The sequence below is a fragment of the Globicephala melas genome, chromosome X (assembly GCF_963455315.2).
Source record: "Globicephala melas chromosome X, mGloMel1.2, whole genome shotgun sequence".
Taxonomy (NCBI): Eukaryota; Metazoa; Chordata; class Mammalia; order Artiodactyla; family Delphinidae; genus Globicephala; species Globicephala melas.
Genome location: NC_083335.1, coordinates 46,294,245 through 46,313,929, shown reverse-complemented (window position 1 = coordinate 46,313,929; position 19,685 = coordinate 46,294,245). Strand labels below are relative to the sequence as shown.

Genomic DNA, 19,685 nt, shown 5'->3' with positions numbered 1-19,685 from the left:
ATTTGACAGGTGGAACTGAGGAGGACAGATGTCTAGAAAACATTGTTTTATTCAAAATTCAACTTTAGGGTAAAAGCAATTTTAGTGGATTAAAAAGAATGTCTCGTTATTTGAGTTATCTAGACTTTTGTGTGCATAACAACTTGATTAGGCTGTTATTACTCTGTTGAACAATCAGAAGGATCCTCATGATCACCCCCTTTTTTACTACTGGAATTACTATTGCTTTTCACAGGAGGATTATTATTGTGACTTAAACCTCACCTATGGGCACATTTTGTTTATTGCAGAAAGTTGTCATGAGTTTATTTCTTCTGTGTAGCCTATATGACATAAACAACTTGTCAACTTCATATCTTCAGTTTTTCAGTCAAGCAAGTGGGAAAGGAGAAACCCTTTGAATAATTAGCAAGCATCTCCTGGAAAAACCCAAGAGAAAAAGTTCCGCTTTAAAGTCAGAGAGAATGGTTACCTCCACAGCAAACTCATCCTTTAAATAAAGCAAGCAATGATTGCTGAGCCATTAGCACATTTATGGCAGGGCAAAACTCTCTTCGACTTCTCCGATAAAGAATAATTTCCAAGCTTGTCAGATCTAAACAAATGGAACTAAATTGGACATAGCTATTTGAACTGACAGAGTAATAGGAAAAATAATAATAATTTGTCTTTAGTGTTGGTGTTTGATTTTCAGTCTCTTGAACTTCCAGGTATATTTAAGCGATTTCTCCTCATTGAGTTATAAAGGTGTACGTGTCAGTGTGATGAATTTGTATCAGAAAACTTTGGCTGAAATTTGCCAGGGGATTGATTTTTGTCAGTCTCTTGAATTTTTCATTGTAATTCTGATATGCCTCTGAATGAGACTGAAATTTACTTTAAAAAAAAAGAATTGTAATATTATTCTATTTCTGTTTCATGGTCCTTTAATGAAAAGAACTGTTTCAGAGACCTGGATTTAAAAATCAATGTCACGGGGGCTTCCCTGGTGGCGCAGTGGTTGAGAGTCCGCCTGCCGATGCAGGGGACACGGGTTCGTGCCCCGGTCCGGGAAGATCCCACATGCCGCGGAGTGGCTGGGCGCGTGAGCCATGGCCGCTGAGCCTGCGCGTCCGGAGCCTGTGCTCCGCAACGTGAGAGGCCCGCGTACCGCAAAAAAAAAAAAAAAAAAAAAAAAAAAAATCAGTGTCACGGGCTACCTATCAAATTCTAGTAGTTACCTTGCCTTTTCAACTAGAACCCTGCCAAATGCCGTTGATATTGATAGAAGTGTCTTCATACATAGTTGGCGGTCATAGAGTAATAGGCTATCTATAAACTAGTGTAAGCTTAAAAAAAAAGTACCTCTGTGAAAAGAAAGCATCGTGAGAGATCTGGAAAGTGTGCATGTATTTAAGAGTAGTTTGAATACAATACTTAAGATTATTTGTTGTCAATGAGGAGAGAAAAAGAAAAGTGCAGAGAATGTTAGGGGTAATTAAAGCAACTAACGATAGTGTTTGAGGGCTCACTGAAGCTTTGTGGGTGTGTATGCACACACATGTTTGCTCTGGTTTGCTCTAAATTCTCTGTATCAACAGTTATTTATCATTTCTCTATGAGTATGAAAAGTACTAAAGTCAGGAACTTTTACCATAGATATTAGTTTATAAAAATCAGGATCTTTCAACAAGAGAAAAATATTTGATCCTTTTATGTAATTTAACTTTAAATCATTTATATAGCCAACATCACGCATTAATAAGATAGGATCTCTTTGAATGTTAGTTTCTCTTTAATCTTCAAATTAGATTTTAAAGAATGAAATATTAGGAATTCCATCAATAAATTTAAATAGAAATGGATTCATTTGAGCTAATGGCTGAATAAAATGATGGCGTTGCCATATTAAACATGATGATTTGGTATATTATATTATACATTTTCACTTATTTCATGGAGAGTAGAATTTTTATGAGTAGTAATTCAGAAAAATGTGAGTTGAGTTCATGGAACTATTCTCCACATTAAAAAAATACTTGAACTGATACTGTTTTCTTTTAGTTGTAAAAGAAATGTTCTCAACACTTTGCACGTTGTTCTTTAGTTTCAGCTCAAATTCTCAAGAGCAACCTTGCAGCAATGGAACAACAAATTGTTCATCTGGAACGTGACATCAAGCTATTTCCCAAAACAGAAAATCAACGTGATAAGTTTGTGGAAAAGCTGACGATATCCTTTATTTATTTAAGCATTTTGTTTATTTGTTAGTTTCTGTGTGTGTGTTTGTCTGTCTGTCCATATACCTATTTACCTTGTGGTTAGTTCTAAACTTACCATTCTATTCACAGTTTGGATGAATTTGTATATAGGCTGTTTTTATATTACCAGCATAAATTTTAGTTCATGACGTTTTGAATCGTAGAGTAGGCAAGGGAACAATTATATAAGAAAAAATGCCATTTCTCAAAGACAAATTTCATTTGAAGGCCCACAAGATATGCAAGGTAAGTCTTTTGAGGCTTGATGTGACCTAAAACGGAACAAAGAATCTCCTTATTGTTTAAAGGAAATGATCAACAGAAGAATTTTTTTGCTCAGAGGTTTTTTTCTTTTTGTGTGTGTGTGCAGGTATTTTCTGAGGCGATATGTGCATTTTCAAGGGCAATCAGAGGATAACTGGTATCAGTAGACTAAAAGGTTATGAAGAAAAAAATGGATGCATGCATGGACAGATAGATTAATTGATCAGTAGATTATGTATTTAAGTAAATTGTAATAGCTATCTGTATAATGTTAGGCATTGCCTGCTACCTAAATGCTTTTAAATCCCTATTTTACATATAGTATATTCATATAAATTACAGAAATATATGAAAGGAAAACTTGAGAAATGATATTTAGCTTGAATTGTTTAATGTTAAATCTGTTGTCTAAAGATAAACTACATTAGAGCTGATTTTTTTTTTTTTTTTCTATTTTGGTTTTCAAAAGTTAAAGCCGTATCCTACTCTTCTGGGTTTAAATAAATATCTTGAACTGCAGATTGATTCACCATTTTATACCTCAAGAGGGAATAAATACTGTAAATTCTTTATCTGATAATAAGTAAATTCCTTCAACAACTATATGGCAGTCACCTTGTTTCAAGGTTAAATCTATTGCGTTTTTCTTCTCTGATATGCTTTCTTTCCTGCCCAACTTGGAAGTTATGGTCCTGAGCTTGAATTACTTGAGAATGGCAATTTAGGTTTATGTGAAAAACAATTTTTATTTTCACTCTTTGGTTCATGAATTAATACTGTATTTTGTGTGGTCCTTTAGTGATGGTGAGTAGTTATAGAAATAGGAATATTGGGAACATAAGTTTGTGGGTGACTGGAGGCAGGAAATACTCAAAAATAACCTTGGATTACGTACCTGTCCACATCAGGATATTTAATGTGAAGATTTAACTTTGTTGCTGATTAGATTTTTCTTTCAAATTTGTTATATTGTCCTGTGGCTGGAAGCACCACCTACATTTTTCAACTTTTGATTTTGATTCTTGCCTCACATACTTGAATTTAATTCCTGATTCTCTTGTCCTTTTTAACATTTTCTTCTACAGTTGGCTTGTGGCCACACGACAGCATACAACATTGAGGGGTCTTTGTTGCTCATTTAGAAAAAGAAAAGTAATTTCAAACCCTCATGAACTTGGCCTGGACTCTATTTTATTTCTCTCTTTATGCAGGTAATTAAGCACTTTAAAATGAAAATCCAGAGCCTTCTGTATCTGTATGTTACAGATGAATGGTTATTCTTCATTTAAGTGACACTAAAGCGTGACTGTTTGTCCACAAGGGGATTGAAAACTGTATTAAAATGTATGGGGCTGTTACTTTGCATATCATATTTTAAAAAGCAAAATAAAATACACAGCAATTTATTTTAGAGAAAAAGTTAGACTATTGTGTTGAGTTGTCTAAAAACTCCAAATTAATAAATTACAGTGATAGAACTGTGGCTCAAATTATTCTTGCTTCGGGAGACTCTTTGGGCACCAAGTGAGAGTTTGTATCTTCTAGAAAATGGCAAACAAAATGTTTAATCATACTATGATATATGAATTCTGGTGCCTTCTTAATGTTTTTTCTACTCTTCTGGCAATTCCAAAAGAGAGGGATATTTTCTTGTGGGATACTTGATTCTGTTTTAAAATTAGAGCCATGATCCTATTTCTAGTATAGGATTCTTTGTACTGGATGATCTTTCCAATGTTTCTGTCCCCTGCCAATAAATTCTTTTGCTTCAGGCACTGGCCTTTTAAATTGAATAACTATGGGCACAAGTATGGGGGTAGTTTCCCCTTGAAAGTAACCTTACCTACTTAAACAGTAATCTCTCTATAAGGACTGTGAGTTCAAAAACTGAATAGCAGTGACACTCCTCTGGGCTTTCAGAAGGGCATCAGTGCTATAGTTAGCAGCAGTGGCATGATGGCCAAGGGCAAGTGAATATGCAGGTTGAATCTTCACCAAATCTCCAGGTTGGGCTAAGTCCCATAGCATCCTATGTTCACCCTTACTCTTTCACAGTATTGATTGAACTCATAATATGCACGGCATTGACAGGCCATGGAAATTCAACAGTGCATGAGATAGAAGATTTGACCACAAGTTGCTGACAGTCTGGCATTTACCTACTTCTCTGTCTTGCTGGCCCAGTGACCAAGATCAGGTCTAGTGTGTTAATTTCTATATGCCCATCCCAATGCACAGCACCTAGCAACATGAAGGCGCTCAGTAAGTGTATATTGAATCACAGAATATTATAGCTATAGAGACAATGGAGATCATCTGGTCCAAGATCCTACTTTGACTTAACACATCAAAGGGGATATTGTTGAAAGAGTAGTAGGCTGTGCTTGTAGTTATAAAACTTTTCTTCATATAAATTTTCACAGGAACTTGAGTCACATTGAATCACCTTTTCAGAGCATGTAAAGTGTAATCAGTTTTAGAAAAGATAATCCACACCTTTTAAAAGTAAATGTAAAAAAAATTAACCAAAGAAAAGAGAATGATACCTCTCCTATGAATGGAGTGGCCCAGGGTATTTCCTGCCTCCTAAGCAATAGTCAGTGGCTTTTGAATGAAGCTTGTCACCTCTGCTTCCCTTTCTCTACCCCAAACTGGTTGCTTGTGCCAACTCAAAAAAAAAAAAAAAATGGAAAGAGTAAAATAAGCAATATTAATTTTGTAAAACTACAAAACAGGAAGAAATGGAGAAAATTTTCTCATAAATCATAGTAGAGAGGTTCTAGGATGAAAGGGGATGGTCTATAATGGATACAATAGCACCATATATATTGAAACACACATGGTTCAAAAATCTGGATACCATGTGTGGGAATTTGCTATTATTCTGATTTTTTTTAAAAGCAAAGTTCTTTGTATTCTTCATGCCAGTATGCTCATCATAATAATATTGGGGAAGTTTTAAGTTCAATTGTTTGTACAGTGAATTCAAATAGAATCTATATTCCTTTTTTGGTAAGTTATAAAAATGATGATAATATTCACTCGTTAATTGAACGTTTACTATGTATCAGACACTGCCTAATTTTACATACTTGAGCTTTTAAAAAATGGTCCTATTCATTAAATGAAGAGTATTTTCCATATCTGGTGATGAAATTGATCACAGTTGTCCCTTTGTCGTTGTAGTGAGCTCAAATTGTCTCAGGATAACAACCCATAAAGTTATTTGTCATAGGCCCATTGTTTTAAATTCATTAATTTCGAGGGGTCACCTCTTTTTATCTTTTAAGGTTACCAGGAATTCTGTAGTCTCTGTCTGTGTTTGGCACCTATTGCAAAAATTGGTAGGGTGAGGTTCAAAATCACATCCAGTTTCAAAGTTTAGAAAAATAACCCGTGCTAAGGAAGGGTGAGAGGGAACACTGTGAGTGGTCTGCGTGCCAATCCTGAGGCTCATTCTTGTTTTGTTTTGTTTTGTTTTGGCCACACCACGCAGCTTGTGGGATCCTAGTTCCTTGACCAGGAATTGAACCTGGGCCCTAGGCAGTGAAAATGAGGAGTCCTAACCACTGGACCACCAGGGAATTCCCTGAGGCTTGTTCTCATGGACTTGACATTATATGTGGATTCTGATTTTTTCAGCTTTTGTCTTTTGACCAATCATGTGACTATGAAACAGTTTTTCTTTCTTTCTTTTAAATCTAAGCATCACTTTTACTTACTGCTCCTTGCTTTTTCCAACAGGAAAAAACATTCTTAAAAGAGGGCTTCTTAGACTTTAGAATATGCGTTGTGGTCCATTCTTAACATCTTAAACTGTCTACAAAACACGTTATCCACAGTGTTGACCTTACTGCTTATATCCTGTTGACAAATTTCTTACATTTACTTACATAGATTTTGTCAGTGGCAGAGCTGTCTATTGCTGCAAATCAGCTTAGCTTTTTGATTGACTGCTGGCTAAATCATCTCACCAACTGGAGGGCAGGGAGGACTGAGCAGCAGGGGCACCATTAACACATTGACAAAAGGAGCTGACAGAAAGTTAATGACATTAACACCCTGTAGCTAACTATCAACACCTGGGAGTTTCTCATAGTGGGAGGGAGAGTCATTTGAAGTGGTTAAAAATCAAGTTCCTGGAGGAAGCACATTGCCCTGACCAGACAATTCAGAACAGATTCGGGGTCTCTACTGTACTGCAATTACGTTGATTTTTCTCCCACTATTCTTTATTAAGTGAATAATTTTTGAAAAGATGAAAAACTCACAGGGTTAGTGTTCAACCTCAGTAATATTAATCACCTTTGAGAACATGCCATATAAAAAATAGACAAAACAAAAACAAAACAGAAACCTCAAGAGCAAGTTTTTTTTTTTGTTTTTTGGGTTTTTTTTCCTCTCTGGTATGAATGTACTAATCCAGGCTGTTTTCTAGCTGCTGAAAAATCGAGAGGTTTAGGTTAGACTGGAGGGAAGTTTAGTGGCTCGGACTCTCTCTCATTACCTTTAATTGCCTGCTGGTCTCAAACTCAGAAAATTAGGAAGTTCAAAGCAAAACATTTTTAAATGAGACTGCTCAAGGAGAGAGGGTCCAGGATTGAAGGAAGGAAGGAAGGGAGGGAGGGAGGACAAAGAAGGAAAGGAAAGGAAAGGGAAAGAAGGAAGGAAGGAGGGAGGGAGGAAGAGGAAAGAATGAAAGGAAAGGAAAGGAAAGGAGGAAAGGGAAAGAAGGAAGGAAGGGAGGGAAGGAGGAGAAAGAAGGAAAGGAAAGGAAAGGGAAGGAAGAAGAGACAGTGAGCATATGGGAGCAGTAATAGAGAAAATGCATACATTGAAAAGCAAATTGTTTTTGAAAATCACATGGGGGAAAATATTGCTTTTTTAAAAAAGGAAGATTGTTAGCATTCTTTGAAATATACACTCTTCATAATGGTATTGGAAGATTTTTTTTTTTTTTTTGGCCACTGTGCATGCTTTGTAGGATCTTAGTTCCCCAACCAGGGATTGAACCCAGGTCCTCTGCAGTGAAAGCAAATTTTCTTTTTTTTTTAACTTCCATTATTTGTGCAGTGATTTGCAGTAGAAGGTATGATCATCTATAATAATAAAAATAAAAATGATAATATAATAGTAATAATAGGAACTGTTTAGTGAATGTCATGTGCCTGTCACAGTGCTAAGAATATATAGGTGTCTGTATAATCTCAAGTGATCTCCAATGCAATACTATAGGGGAAGTACTATGATTAACCCCATTTCAAATATGTGAGAATTGAGGCTATAGAGGTTCAAAGGTTCAAACACATGTGTGAGATCATGTATGTTACAAGTCTGGTTAATGAGGGCCAGAATTCAAGTAAGTCTTGGTCCTTCAGACTCCAAGCCTTGTGCTTGTAACCATGGTATTGTGCTGCCTCTAGGATCAGAAAGCTTTGTAAATCTGAGATGAATTCCACATTTGTTCACTGTGAAATAATGTGTTGCTTCAGAAGAAAAAAAAAAATTCTTTTTGAAAGGTTTGTAAACTAATTTAAAAATTAGCTGCTCATGTCTTCCATAAAGTCTTCCTTAATCATAGCAATCAAAAATAATTTCCTTGTCCCCTGTGTTCTTATAACATTTTAATGTTTTGATTATTGTACTCGCTGACTTGCCTGTACTCTGCTTATGTGCATGTGTGTTTTGAACACTGGGTTATAAAATCTTTTGAGTACAACAAGCCTAGCACAATGCTTTACAGAAAGTTGTCTTAATAAATGTTTATTTAATATGTTAGAGGTCATTGCATAATGATTAACGTAAAACAACATTCTGGCAAGTAAATAGAAAACATTAGCTTGTGATGCTGGCATAACTTCAGTTTGACAAAAGAAAGGGATATAACATGTTTCCACTGTTATTCCTTTATATGTTTTAATTTTAAATGCAGGTATTAAGAATTATCTCTTTGGCTCTTGGAAATCACATTCTAAGAAACTGTCTCAATGGAGCATATGGTTTTTCAGATCAGTCAGTTCAAAAGTTTTTTATTTGAAGAGTCTTGCTTGTTTGAACTTCAGCCTGAAATTACCATGAGCTCCATTTTTCAAACTTTGTTTAGGGAATTGATGGACATTTTGTGCATGATACTAATGGTGAGAGAAGAGCATACTGCTTGATTAAAGGGTACATAAACCCTTTCAGGCCACTAGAGACTCATCTGAGAAATCATCTTTTTCAGAACATAAAACGAGACATAAGTCATCTGAAAGAGTTAATGTACCCTCAACCTTACAAATTCGCATTCCTACCAGAAGCTAAGTTTAAGAGACTAAAAACCTTTCTATGGGATTTATTCATACTGAGTAGAAATGATGTAAAAAAAGAAGTTTGAAAAACTAAATGACCCAATGTGGTTATGGTTTTGTGTATGCATGTATACTAGAAAACATGTAGCATATACATGTATCTATACATAGAGATATGATTTAAAGCCATTTTGGTATTCACAAGAGCTTAAATTGGATATTGTAGCAAATGAATATGAGTTTGTTTCCTTTTGCCTTTGATTTCAAATTTACTAAAACTCTTTTATTTTCAATTATTGAAGGCACGCACTGTATGTTAAATACACACAGTTTATAGGCAATGATGGTGACGTTAGTATAACTAGTCAGTAAATATACTCTTGCAGCAAAATCTCAATCAGGTATTATTTGAGAAATGTAGGTAAATACATCAGTGTCTTTTTCTATATTAGATGTCTGTTCAATTATTTCTAGTTAGGCTCTCTGAGATATAACTTTTGAAAATTATAGCAAGTAAACTTAGCTTTTCCTTGAACGTTCCCTGTTCCTTTCTTCTGGTTTTAAACTTTGAGGTATGGGAAGTGAAAACAAAAAAATGCAAGAAAGCAAGTCAATATGTTTAATAAACATGTAATGATACTGTCCTTTGTGTTGCAAAGGTAAAATAGGATAATTACCTACTACATTGTCCCAATTCATTACTGAAGTTAGAAATGGAAAGAAATACATAAAAAACATCACTGAAATTTTTCAGTTGAATCTTAGTGATGGATATATATATCCATACACATACATATCCACACATACCTCATAAGACAAGCATTTAAAATTACAATAAATTTGAGAGGATTACATCTCATCTACTCATTTAAAGCTAAGGCACTCAACAGTGGTGAGAATTGAAAATGAATGAAAAATTTAAAAAGAAACTATAGAAAAGCTTTCCCAAGATCATTAGTGAAAAGGAGAATATGACCTAGTCACCAGTTGATGTTGTCTGGGTAAGAAAAGTCATGAGTAACTTAGTTGAAAATGGTTCCAAGGGGTGAAGGTACCAACTCCTCTTTACCTTATCAAAAGCAAACAGTAAGTGGCTTTTTTATATCAGCTAAGGCATTATCGACTTTGTGCATGGCAACACTGATTACTCATCTCCAGATTTCTGTATTATGGTACTGACTCAAAACCTAAAGAGATCCAATTTCATTTTGCACACTGTTGAGAAGTACTCTGTCCACTTTATTTGCCTCATATATATAAAAGTACTTTTGAACTTTAATGTTCTGTACAAATGCAAAGCATTTTTATTAATCCATTTGAATGAAAAGACATGTGGATGAGTATCAATAGACCTAAGTGTTAGCCTTGGTCTTTGCAAACGTAGGAAAGACACTCTGTTTCCTCATTTGTAAAACTGAAATGAAAATACTTCCCTTGCCCACCTCACATATGTTTTTATTAGGACTAGGTATAGTAGTGACTTTGAACATGCTTTGTAAAATGAAGAAATAACATACAAGGTGTCATTGGTCATTCTGCTCTAAACCTCACAAATGGGAGATAAATTATTTCCCCCAAGGAAAATATTCTTTGTAAACAACCACAGTCTGCTTTTGTCCAACTTCATTTTATCTAAGTTGGTTTTTTGTTGTTGTTGTTTTCATATTTTTTTTTAAGACTGAAAGAAAAAAGATACATTCATGTAGTAAGTGCCTGTGGAAGAAGCAGGAGGCTTGTACTTCATTATTCTAGGAGTATCCAGATGTTTGGGATTAAACAAATCCCTACATTTTTCACTTAGGTATAAGAGAGAAAGAAGCAACTAATAGAATTTGAAGATACTTGTATACTCCATGAAAGGTGATATTCTAAATGTTAGGACACGTATAAAGTAAGATGCAGGTATGTTTCCTGCTTTCAAGAAGGCATGTAGTCAGGGAGATAAAAGTGATAGAGAGAAGATAGCAACAAACAATCCAAGCTCATTTCATAGTAAATGAGTATAGTGCAGACTAAATAGGCTCTTTTCAATATTTCTTCCCCTCTTTCGTCTATAGTGAGACAGCATTCCAGCTTTGACCACAGTTGGAAATTAATGTGGTGACTTTATTATTTTAGGTAGGAAATGTATTCTCTAGCCAAGCAATAGACCCAAATGAAAAGTTAATTATGGAAATGCATTCCAAAGCCAAATGGAAATGACTTGTATATTAGTCTTTGTTTTGCATCAACTATCTCCCTCAACGCAGATAATTAAGAACTGACTGTACCAACAATTTCTCTAGGTTCAAAAATAAGTTTCTTTCCATGTTTTTATCAGTCAATCAACATCTACTCATTAAGCAGCTACTGCAGAACCTAGCACCATTCTAAGTACCATGGGACTGAAGCATAAAAATGAAGTACAAAATGTTCTTTGCTCTAAGGAAGCCTAACATTTACTTAAGAGCATGTGTATAAGAAATAAGGCACTCAAATGGTGGTGTTTCATAAAGTTTAATTGTGTGACATTGTTACCAAACCCAACTTGGATCCACTTGCCCACATGCAATAAAGCCAATCTACTGACCCTGGGTTGTGGGTAAAGGAACAGACAAGGAGTCGGGACAGCTAATGCTCAAAAAAACCCGAACTCTGCAATGGGTTTCAGGAAAGCATTTTTAAAGGCAAGGTGAGGGAGGGGAGTTGCAGGGTTTGTGATCAGCTCGTGCACAATTCTCCTTATTGATGGTTGGGTGAGGTAACAGGATGGTGTCACAGGGGGTTAACATTATCAATCCTCAGGCTCCAGTAGGTCTGGGGGGCTGTGTGCTTATGGTCATCTAGTAGTTAACCGCTTCCATTTGATGATGGTTTTAACATCTGTAAAAACAACTCAGGAAATGTACATCAGATACTGTTATCTATATATTTCAGGGAGGAACTAAAGAGTCTGTGACTGCCATATGACTGATTCACTGTTTAAAATTCTTACCAGTTCTCCTGGCTCAATTGCTGTTTTTGTTGCTGCATGGTCACATCCTTTCAATCATTCATTCTTTTTTTTCTTTTAATTTAATTTATATTTTTTATACAGCAGGTTCTTATTAGTTATCTATTTTATACAATATTTGTGTATATATGTCAATCCCAATCCCCCAATTCATCACACACCCCCCCCAATCATTCATTCTTGAGCCAGGCTTTTGTGACTCAGGGGAGGCCTGGGAAACTTACAGCTTTTCTAGAAACAAGAGGCAGGCAGAGGACATTGCCAGTGGGGGGGGTGGGGGTGGGGTCCTGTCCCAGGAAGGGCCCCATAGGGTCCTGCTTGGTCACAACATTGGTTTTAAATGCATTAAAAATTCACCAAGTAGGGAAGGTTGTGGGGTTTGGAGCAGCTTCATAGAGGAGATAAGACTCAACTCCTGCTACAACATTAGCTCTCCGTGTGCAGGAAGTTTACTGTGTTGGTTTTGTGTTGATCATCTTTTGTACTCCCAGTGCCTGGCACACAGTAGGCCTCAATACATGTCTGGTGAATGAGTGAATGCATGATTTACTCTCTGCTGACATTTCAAGGATGTTGGAGTATTCTGTAGAGATAGTAGTTAAAAATATTTTGTTAGATCCTCTCATAGGTCATCCAAGATGTAATTCTGTTTGACTTTGAAATTCATTTAATGTCTATTCAAAAAAACCCCCCAAAGCCCCTCATTAACTATGTCTGATTCGATAAATATGAAAATGATTTTGCATTTCAAGAACTCACCCATACTGGACTGTATGCAGATATTCTAGGATTGGATGGAAGGAGAGTCAGAATTTAAGATTTGAAGTGATCAACTAAACATTATAGGCCTTATTGTATTTACAAACAGGATTTTTTATTACTAAACTTTATTTTGTTCAGTGATTCCTATATTATAGAATTAAATAGCTTAAATTCATATTTCATGTTAAAAATAATTAGTTATAGGAATTGAGATACCATATGATGAGCATATGTGTTAGTTTATTTAACATATCTGTCTAAAAATTCAGATATCAATACAAAATTTACCCAGAGAGTTTGCCCTCTACTCTCCCTTTTGTACACAAAAGATTGTATCTCCCTTTTCCCCACATGTGTATTGTCATTCTTTAATGCCTGAATATGCCTTGTGAACAATGCATCAGGTCTGTGAGGTATATAAAAATGAGTAAAACATGGACCTTTCATTTCAGAACATATAAGTTTATAAACAGAATCAACAATATACCCAAACAGTTGTAAGACAATGTGGGTATGATAAATGCAATATAAAATGGGGAAATTGTTCTATAAAATAATAAATCCTAGTACATTCATAGAGGTTTCCAGTCTGTGTAGCATGTTCACATACATCATCTTAGTAATTCAGACCATTTCTGATTTCAGATCACTTCTGACTGAAAACTTAGGGGAAGGTTTTATGGAGAGTTACAGACCAGACACAAGCAAAGACTCAATCTGTAAAGATCAAAAGTGTGTTGAAAGAATATCAAATATACATGATTGGCTCAAAGTAGTGAGAGTTACAACTATGAAAACGAATAAAAAATCAAATACCAAAAGGTCAAGAATAATGGTCTGAAGAGGTTGAACAGTATTTGGTGGGTTGTAAAGGGCTGAAAGGCAAATAACTTTACTTCTCCTTTCCCTGTTTCCAACCACCACATGGCATTTGCTTGAATGAGGTGGTACTCGCTACCTGCCAGCTATTGATCGAAGTAAGGACTAAAACAGAATTGTTTCCAGTATTAGAAAGATTGTGTTTGTGTGTGTCTGATGGGGCAGATGGATTTTTTTTTTTACCTTCAATTTAACTGTCCTGTAGCTTGGATTCGTAATACAGCAATAACAACTTATATTTGTATAGTATTTTACAGTTTAAAAAACTCTTTTATCTTCCCCTGTCTCCTCTGAAATGTTCCATAATGAAAGCTGTTATATTAAGTCTTGCACCTAGTCGATGTTTATGAGGAGTTATTCATTCCACAAATATTTACCTAGTGATTTTCGCTATGTGCCAGGCATTGTGTTAGATACTTGGAATACAGTGGTGAGCAAAAAAGACATGACATAGCCTCAGGGAGGTTTTAGTCTGATGGAAGAGATGGACAAGCAACCATGGCAGGTGACATGGAAGAGATTTATAATGCCATACCAGTCAGCAACCTAGTTAGGGAGATCTCTCTTGAGAAGGTGATGCTTCAGCTGAGATGTGAAGGATGGATAAGAAGTCAGGGAAGAGGTGAAGATGAATCTTTACTTCTGCCTGTTTATCTATAGGTGTTAAAAATATTCGACAGTTTGGTAGCTTGATGATGATTTGGTTCATTGAAATTCTAATTCATCTGTTTTCTTGTCCGTGGTCTTACTGGATTTGTACTTCTAGTGGAGTTTTAAAGTTGGAGAGTTAGAAATCTCTCAAATGGAACCAAATACTGAAGACATTTTATGTTTTAAGATCTTTTAACTTTTTTCCCCCAAAGTTGCTTTTACTATTGGTTAAGGATTGAATGTGAGTGTTTTTGAAAAGCATTTTTGAAAAGCTATGTCAGATTCAGTGGAAAACCTAAAGCTCTACTAACCTTGTGGGAGCTGGAAATTTTTAGCTAAAGAGGTTCCAATAGATTTAGATATTTATCCAAACCGAACTGTCAGACCACCAGAGATTTTCCCATTACTTGTTTACATAGAGCTTAACTACAATGGTTTCCATTTTCAACATTTGCTTTTTTTATTCAAACAGCTTAATCGAGAGCTATAAAAACACTGGATCAGTCTTTTCAAATAAAAATGAAATGCAGCTGCCATGGGTTAGTCTTACAGAAGAAACCTTGCTGCCTACAGGAAGTTTAGGTGTTAAAATGATGTTTTTTTAAATACCAAAAGATCTAGTTTGGATTGTAATGTCATATCTTTTAATTACAAGTTTATAAAAACCTGACAATTCTTTTGATTTGTGTCTGGTGTGTGTGCACGTGCATGCATATGTGTGTGCATGCGCCTGTGTGTGAAATACCAAAAGAGTAATGAGATTAACATTATTGATATGTTAATTAAAAGAAGATTATGTTAACTCAAATACACATTGTCACACTACAAATGAGACATATTGCCTCACTATTTGTTTTTCTGCACATATTTTATATGTTGTTATTTATCTTTTTCATAACATAAAATGCCAAGATGTGCTTAGGTTAATAATACTAATATTGATCCAAAACTCTTTGGACTTATGAATGATTTTTACCTATTTTCCTCTTCTGTAAATCATTGCTTTGCATTTAAATCTTAATATTTTTAAAAATAAAGTGTTTTAATCCTCATTTTATTTAGAGGAAATAAAAGTATCAGCTTTCAATAAATTAGCCTGAACCCAGAAAATCAGGGAAATGAAATGATAATTCCAAGTTATGCAATTAAATACATTTTAAGTACAAAGGGATTGTATTAGATAATATCAAATGTCCCTTTCCGCTCTAAAATGTTCTTATATTCTCAATCCAGTGTAGTATATCCATCCTTGTTCCACTCAAACATTAAATGCATAAATGTTGAATTAATTTGCTCCCTGATTCATTTTACCAGTATTCATAGTATAATGCTATAACATTGTTTTTACTGATAACAAATTCATCTGTTCATTCAGCAAATATGTATCAAATACCTACTATATGCCAAGCTCTGTTGTTTTCAGTGATGAGAAACTTAAAAATATATATATATCAATCTTTGAGCATATAATCTGGTGCAGTAGATGGTCAAAAAACAAAATTCATAGTATAATACCAGACAGTAATAAGTGATAAGAAAAATAAGATGGGCAAAAGGATTAAGAATGATAGTGTTGCTTTTTTTAAAAGATAAATTCGTCAGGGAGGGACCCCTCTTGAGGGAGTGACATTTAAACAGAGATTTGAATCAAGTGAGGAGATGATTTGTGTGAATAACTGAGGGAAGAGCTTTCCATGCAGAGGGGACAACTAGTGTTCTAAGGCTCTAAAGTGAGAACATGAGTGTGCTTGAAGCATGTGTCAGGCTGAGGACATTTTCTTCTACCCTTCTAGTTTATTCTGGCTGGCCTAAGAATTAAATTAACATGAGACAGATTAACAGGAGAAAATCAATCAAAAGTCTAGTAACATGTATTCATGGGAGAGACCCAGGAAAACTGAGTAACTCTCCAAAATGACCGAGACCCTCACCCTTAAATACCATCTTCAGCTAAAGACAAAAGAGGATGTTGAGGGTAGTGGTTTAGGACTTCAAAAGGGAGGAAGGCAATTGACATAGAGATGGAAAAGCAAATGTTTGGCAAACAAATCTTTGCTGGTCTATGCAGAGACAGTGGGACACAGAGAGGAATTTTAACAAGCAGACTCTGCTAGGTTTCTCCCTGTCTACACACCTACTTCATACTATAGTTATCTATGGTGATATCTCCCTGCCTGGAACACATCCTCTATCTACATTCTAAAGGCAGTTAGGGGGAAGGTCAGAGGTTCTTCCTGAGTCTTTTGGGTCTTGATTGTTTTCAGCTCAAAATAATCCAGATGCCAGAGAGATATTTTGGGGTGACAAAACTTTCTTCCCTCCACAAGGAATAGTAAGAAGGCTAGTGTGGCTGTTTTGCAATGAGGGAGGGAGAAAGGGTAGTGAAGGTAAAATCATGGAAGACCTTGATGTATGATGGAAAGCCATTTGAGGATTGAAAAGAGGAAGAATGATGGTTACAGAGATGAGGAAGACTGGATGAGGTAGAAGGGAGGTTGTAGCAGTGGTGAATCAAAAGTTTGGCTTCAAGATGTTCAGTTTGAGACACTATTAGGCATCCAAGTGGAGATGCAAAGCCTAGAATGTTTGAATATTTGAGCCTAAACTATAGGGAAAGATCCAGACTGGAGATAAAAATTTAGGAACCGTCAGCACATAGATGGTACTTAAAGCCATTAGACTATATAAGATTACCTAGAGAGTACAGACAGAGAAGAGAGGTCCAAGGACTAAGGTCTGGGCTACTCCACCATTGAGAAGTTAGGAAGATGAGAAGAATTTTAACAAAAGAACTGTAGAAATAAAAGATACAGGTAGTGTGGTAGGAGGAAACCAGAAAACTGTACTGGCCTGGAAACCAAGTAACAAAAATGTTTGAAGAAGGATCTGTTTGACTGGACCCATTTATTCTATGCATTGATTTAAAAGGTATTGCTGTGGCTTCGTTAAATTAACATTTGTTAAGTAGAGCCCCAGGCCAGTTCAGCAAAAGGGAAGTTTCATACCCTCAAGATCTGGAGGAAGTACAAAGCAAACCTCCAGGGGCCCCATGGGGAGGTTAAGGCTGGGTGCAGGCAGAGGGAGAGGGCAAGACCTGGGGCACATGCCTTTGTTAGGGTCCATGGGTGGACTGCTTTGGGGTTCCTGGGCTAAGGCCAGATTGGTCAATTCAAACCAAAAAGAGCATGTGGGGGGGAGGTTGTCAAGCTCTTCAGGGGTCTTATCTACTGATACACTAGGGGAAGGCCCTGGGAGGTGGGGGAGACTTGCTCATGTGGGCTGCTGGGGACATCACATCAGGAACTTATATTTGCTTGTGACTCTGCGGGCTGTTACTCAGGAAGGACTAGTGTTACCAAACCACATTTGTGTCTGCTCGTCCACCATGCAGCAAAGCCAATTTACTGACATAGGGTTGTGGTGAAGGAAAGTACAGTGTTTACTGCAGGCAGCAAGCAAGGAGTACAAGTGGCTCTTGCTCAGAAAATGCAAATTGCCAGATGGTTTTCAGGGAAGCGTATTTAAAGCAACATTTAGGGTAGGGTTGCCAGGGGCATGACTTTCTTCTGATTGGTTGATGGTGAGGTAACAGGGTAGTGTTTCAGGAATCTTAATCATCAGCCTTTTGGTTCCAACAAGTCTGGGTTCTGTGGGCTTGTGGTCAGCATGTAGTCACCATCCTCCACCTGGCTGGGGTCTTAGTTCCTGCAGAACAAGGCAAAGATATGTGTCAGATAACTGCATATATCCCTTGAGGAGGAGCTAGGACTCTGTTTTACCACTGAACTGTTATTTCTTGACTGCTTTTCCTTTGCTTCTGCATCCCTCACTTCCCTAATTAGTAACTGTTTGAGTCTGCTCTTTGGAACTCGGGGAAAGTCTAGGAGACCAAAGTCTTTTTCTACAAACAAGAAACCAGGGACACAGAGGGGCTTTTTACCTGGGAGGGTTCCAGCGGGTCCTGCTCGGTTTTAGTTCCCCCTTTTCTTTGATACTCCTCTCTCCTGAGGGGACCAGGTGGAAGGACAAGAAAGAGAATAAAGTTTTGGATAGAGAGGTTAATCATAAACTCAACAGGAAAACTAGGTTTTAGGGGGACTCGGTTTCACTAGTGTCAGTTCAAGGACCCTGCAGGCCACTTGGCCATATTTAATGGATGCTGAGGCAGCAACATCACGCAGTAGTTTAGCTAAACTCTCGACCAGTAATACGTGTAAGGCATTGAACTCAGACAGCAGAGAGGAGCTAGTGACTTCAGAACCCTCTCAGTATTTTATTGACAAAATGTAGACTCATATCATGCATTTCTTCATTTATGTCTCTATTTGTTCAGATAGCACACACAGAGTTATGTTAGATTGTTTTTTCTTCTATTGTACCTGACTCTATATTTCCAGATCAATCAAAATGTCCCCATTAAGTTGTCAGTTAAGTCACAAATAATTGCCATAAGCCATTCATTTCATGTTTTTAGAATCCTCTGCATTAAAGGCTATCAAATGCTTTGAACAAGTTTTCAGTGAAATCTCAATTATTTTGTAATTTCAGTAGCATATATCCCTTTGTAAAATGCTAGAATTATACCTTTTTGTTTGTTCGTTTTGGGGTTTGTTATTGTTGTTTTGGTTGGGTTTTGGTTTTTGGTTTTTAGGGAACAGCCTCTGAAGTTCATTATTATATAGAGCACTAGGCATCTCATTAGGCACAGTAACTGTACTCTTATCTGCCTTCCTAAACTGTGTTCCAACTATAACTTAACCTTATTCATATGATCTTGGATTCTCAATTCCTGTGAAGTGCTCTAGAAATATTTGTCCCGGTGATGCAGTATTATATCTGTCCATCCTACCTTAGGTCTGAAACTCTATTTCATTTCTTGCTTTAAAAATATCACCTTTGTGTTCTTGAGGCCCAGATGATTACCCCCTTGTGTGTGAATACATGCGTGAATGTGTGAATATATGTCTGTATCTTTCTCATCTTTCTCTTTCTCAGTCTCTCTACATGCATGTGTTTCTCACAGAAATACTTATGCACAGACACACTCGTATACACACAGAGAACATGCCATGCATTGTTTAAGGGCAGTGTGTTGAAGCAAAATTGGCTCTTCATTTCCCGCCTGTGCACATACATACATGCGCACACATATGCCCATGCCTTTGATGCCATCAGGGCAATCTGTTCAGTCAAAATGCACACATACATTTTGGAGAAGTTCCGTGGCTTCCAGGGCTATATTTCTGTTGGTCCTCTTCACCTTCTACCCTCTAGGAATTCAGGGATGGTCTATCTTCTGTCTCTTTAGAACTGACTTTACTCTCTGTCGTCAGTGTGTACTACCTGTGTTACGGCTCTTCATTTCTGCAACAGTTATTCTACCATTATTTTTGTTCCAGTACCTCATCAGTCCAGATCAGTACAGAGTAAGAATATCGAAGCTGGAGGCCACTGACGGTAGTGGAGATGAGAGACACTCAAAACATGCTCTTCTCTCTTGGTAGAAAGCTGGGGCCTAGAGAGGAGTGGTATTTAATAATCTCCATCTGCCAATGGCATGCACAATGACGAAGAAATGGTTGAGACTGAAAACAGTATGAGTTAAGA

General features: G+C 36.5%; 1 protein-coding gene across 1 annotated transcript in view; it reads left to right on the top strand.

The window, feature by feature from the left end:
* The window catches only part of DIAPH2 (diaphanous related formin 2), an 887,427-nt gene that overhangs the window by 564,855 nt on the left and 302,887 nt on the right, over nucleotides 1-19,685 (top strand). The window contains exon 24 of the mRNA XM_060292429.1: nucleotides 2,087-2,212. Coding sequence (XP_060148412.1) covers nucleotides 2,087-2,212 — 126 coding nt within the window. The remainder of the gene's footprint in view (nucleotides 1-2,086; nucleotides 2,213-19,685) is intronic.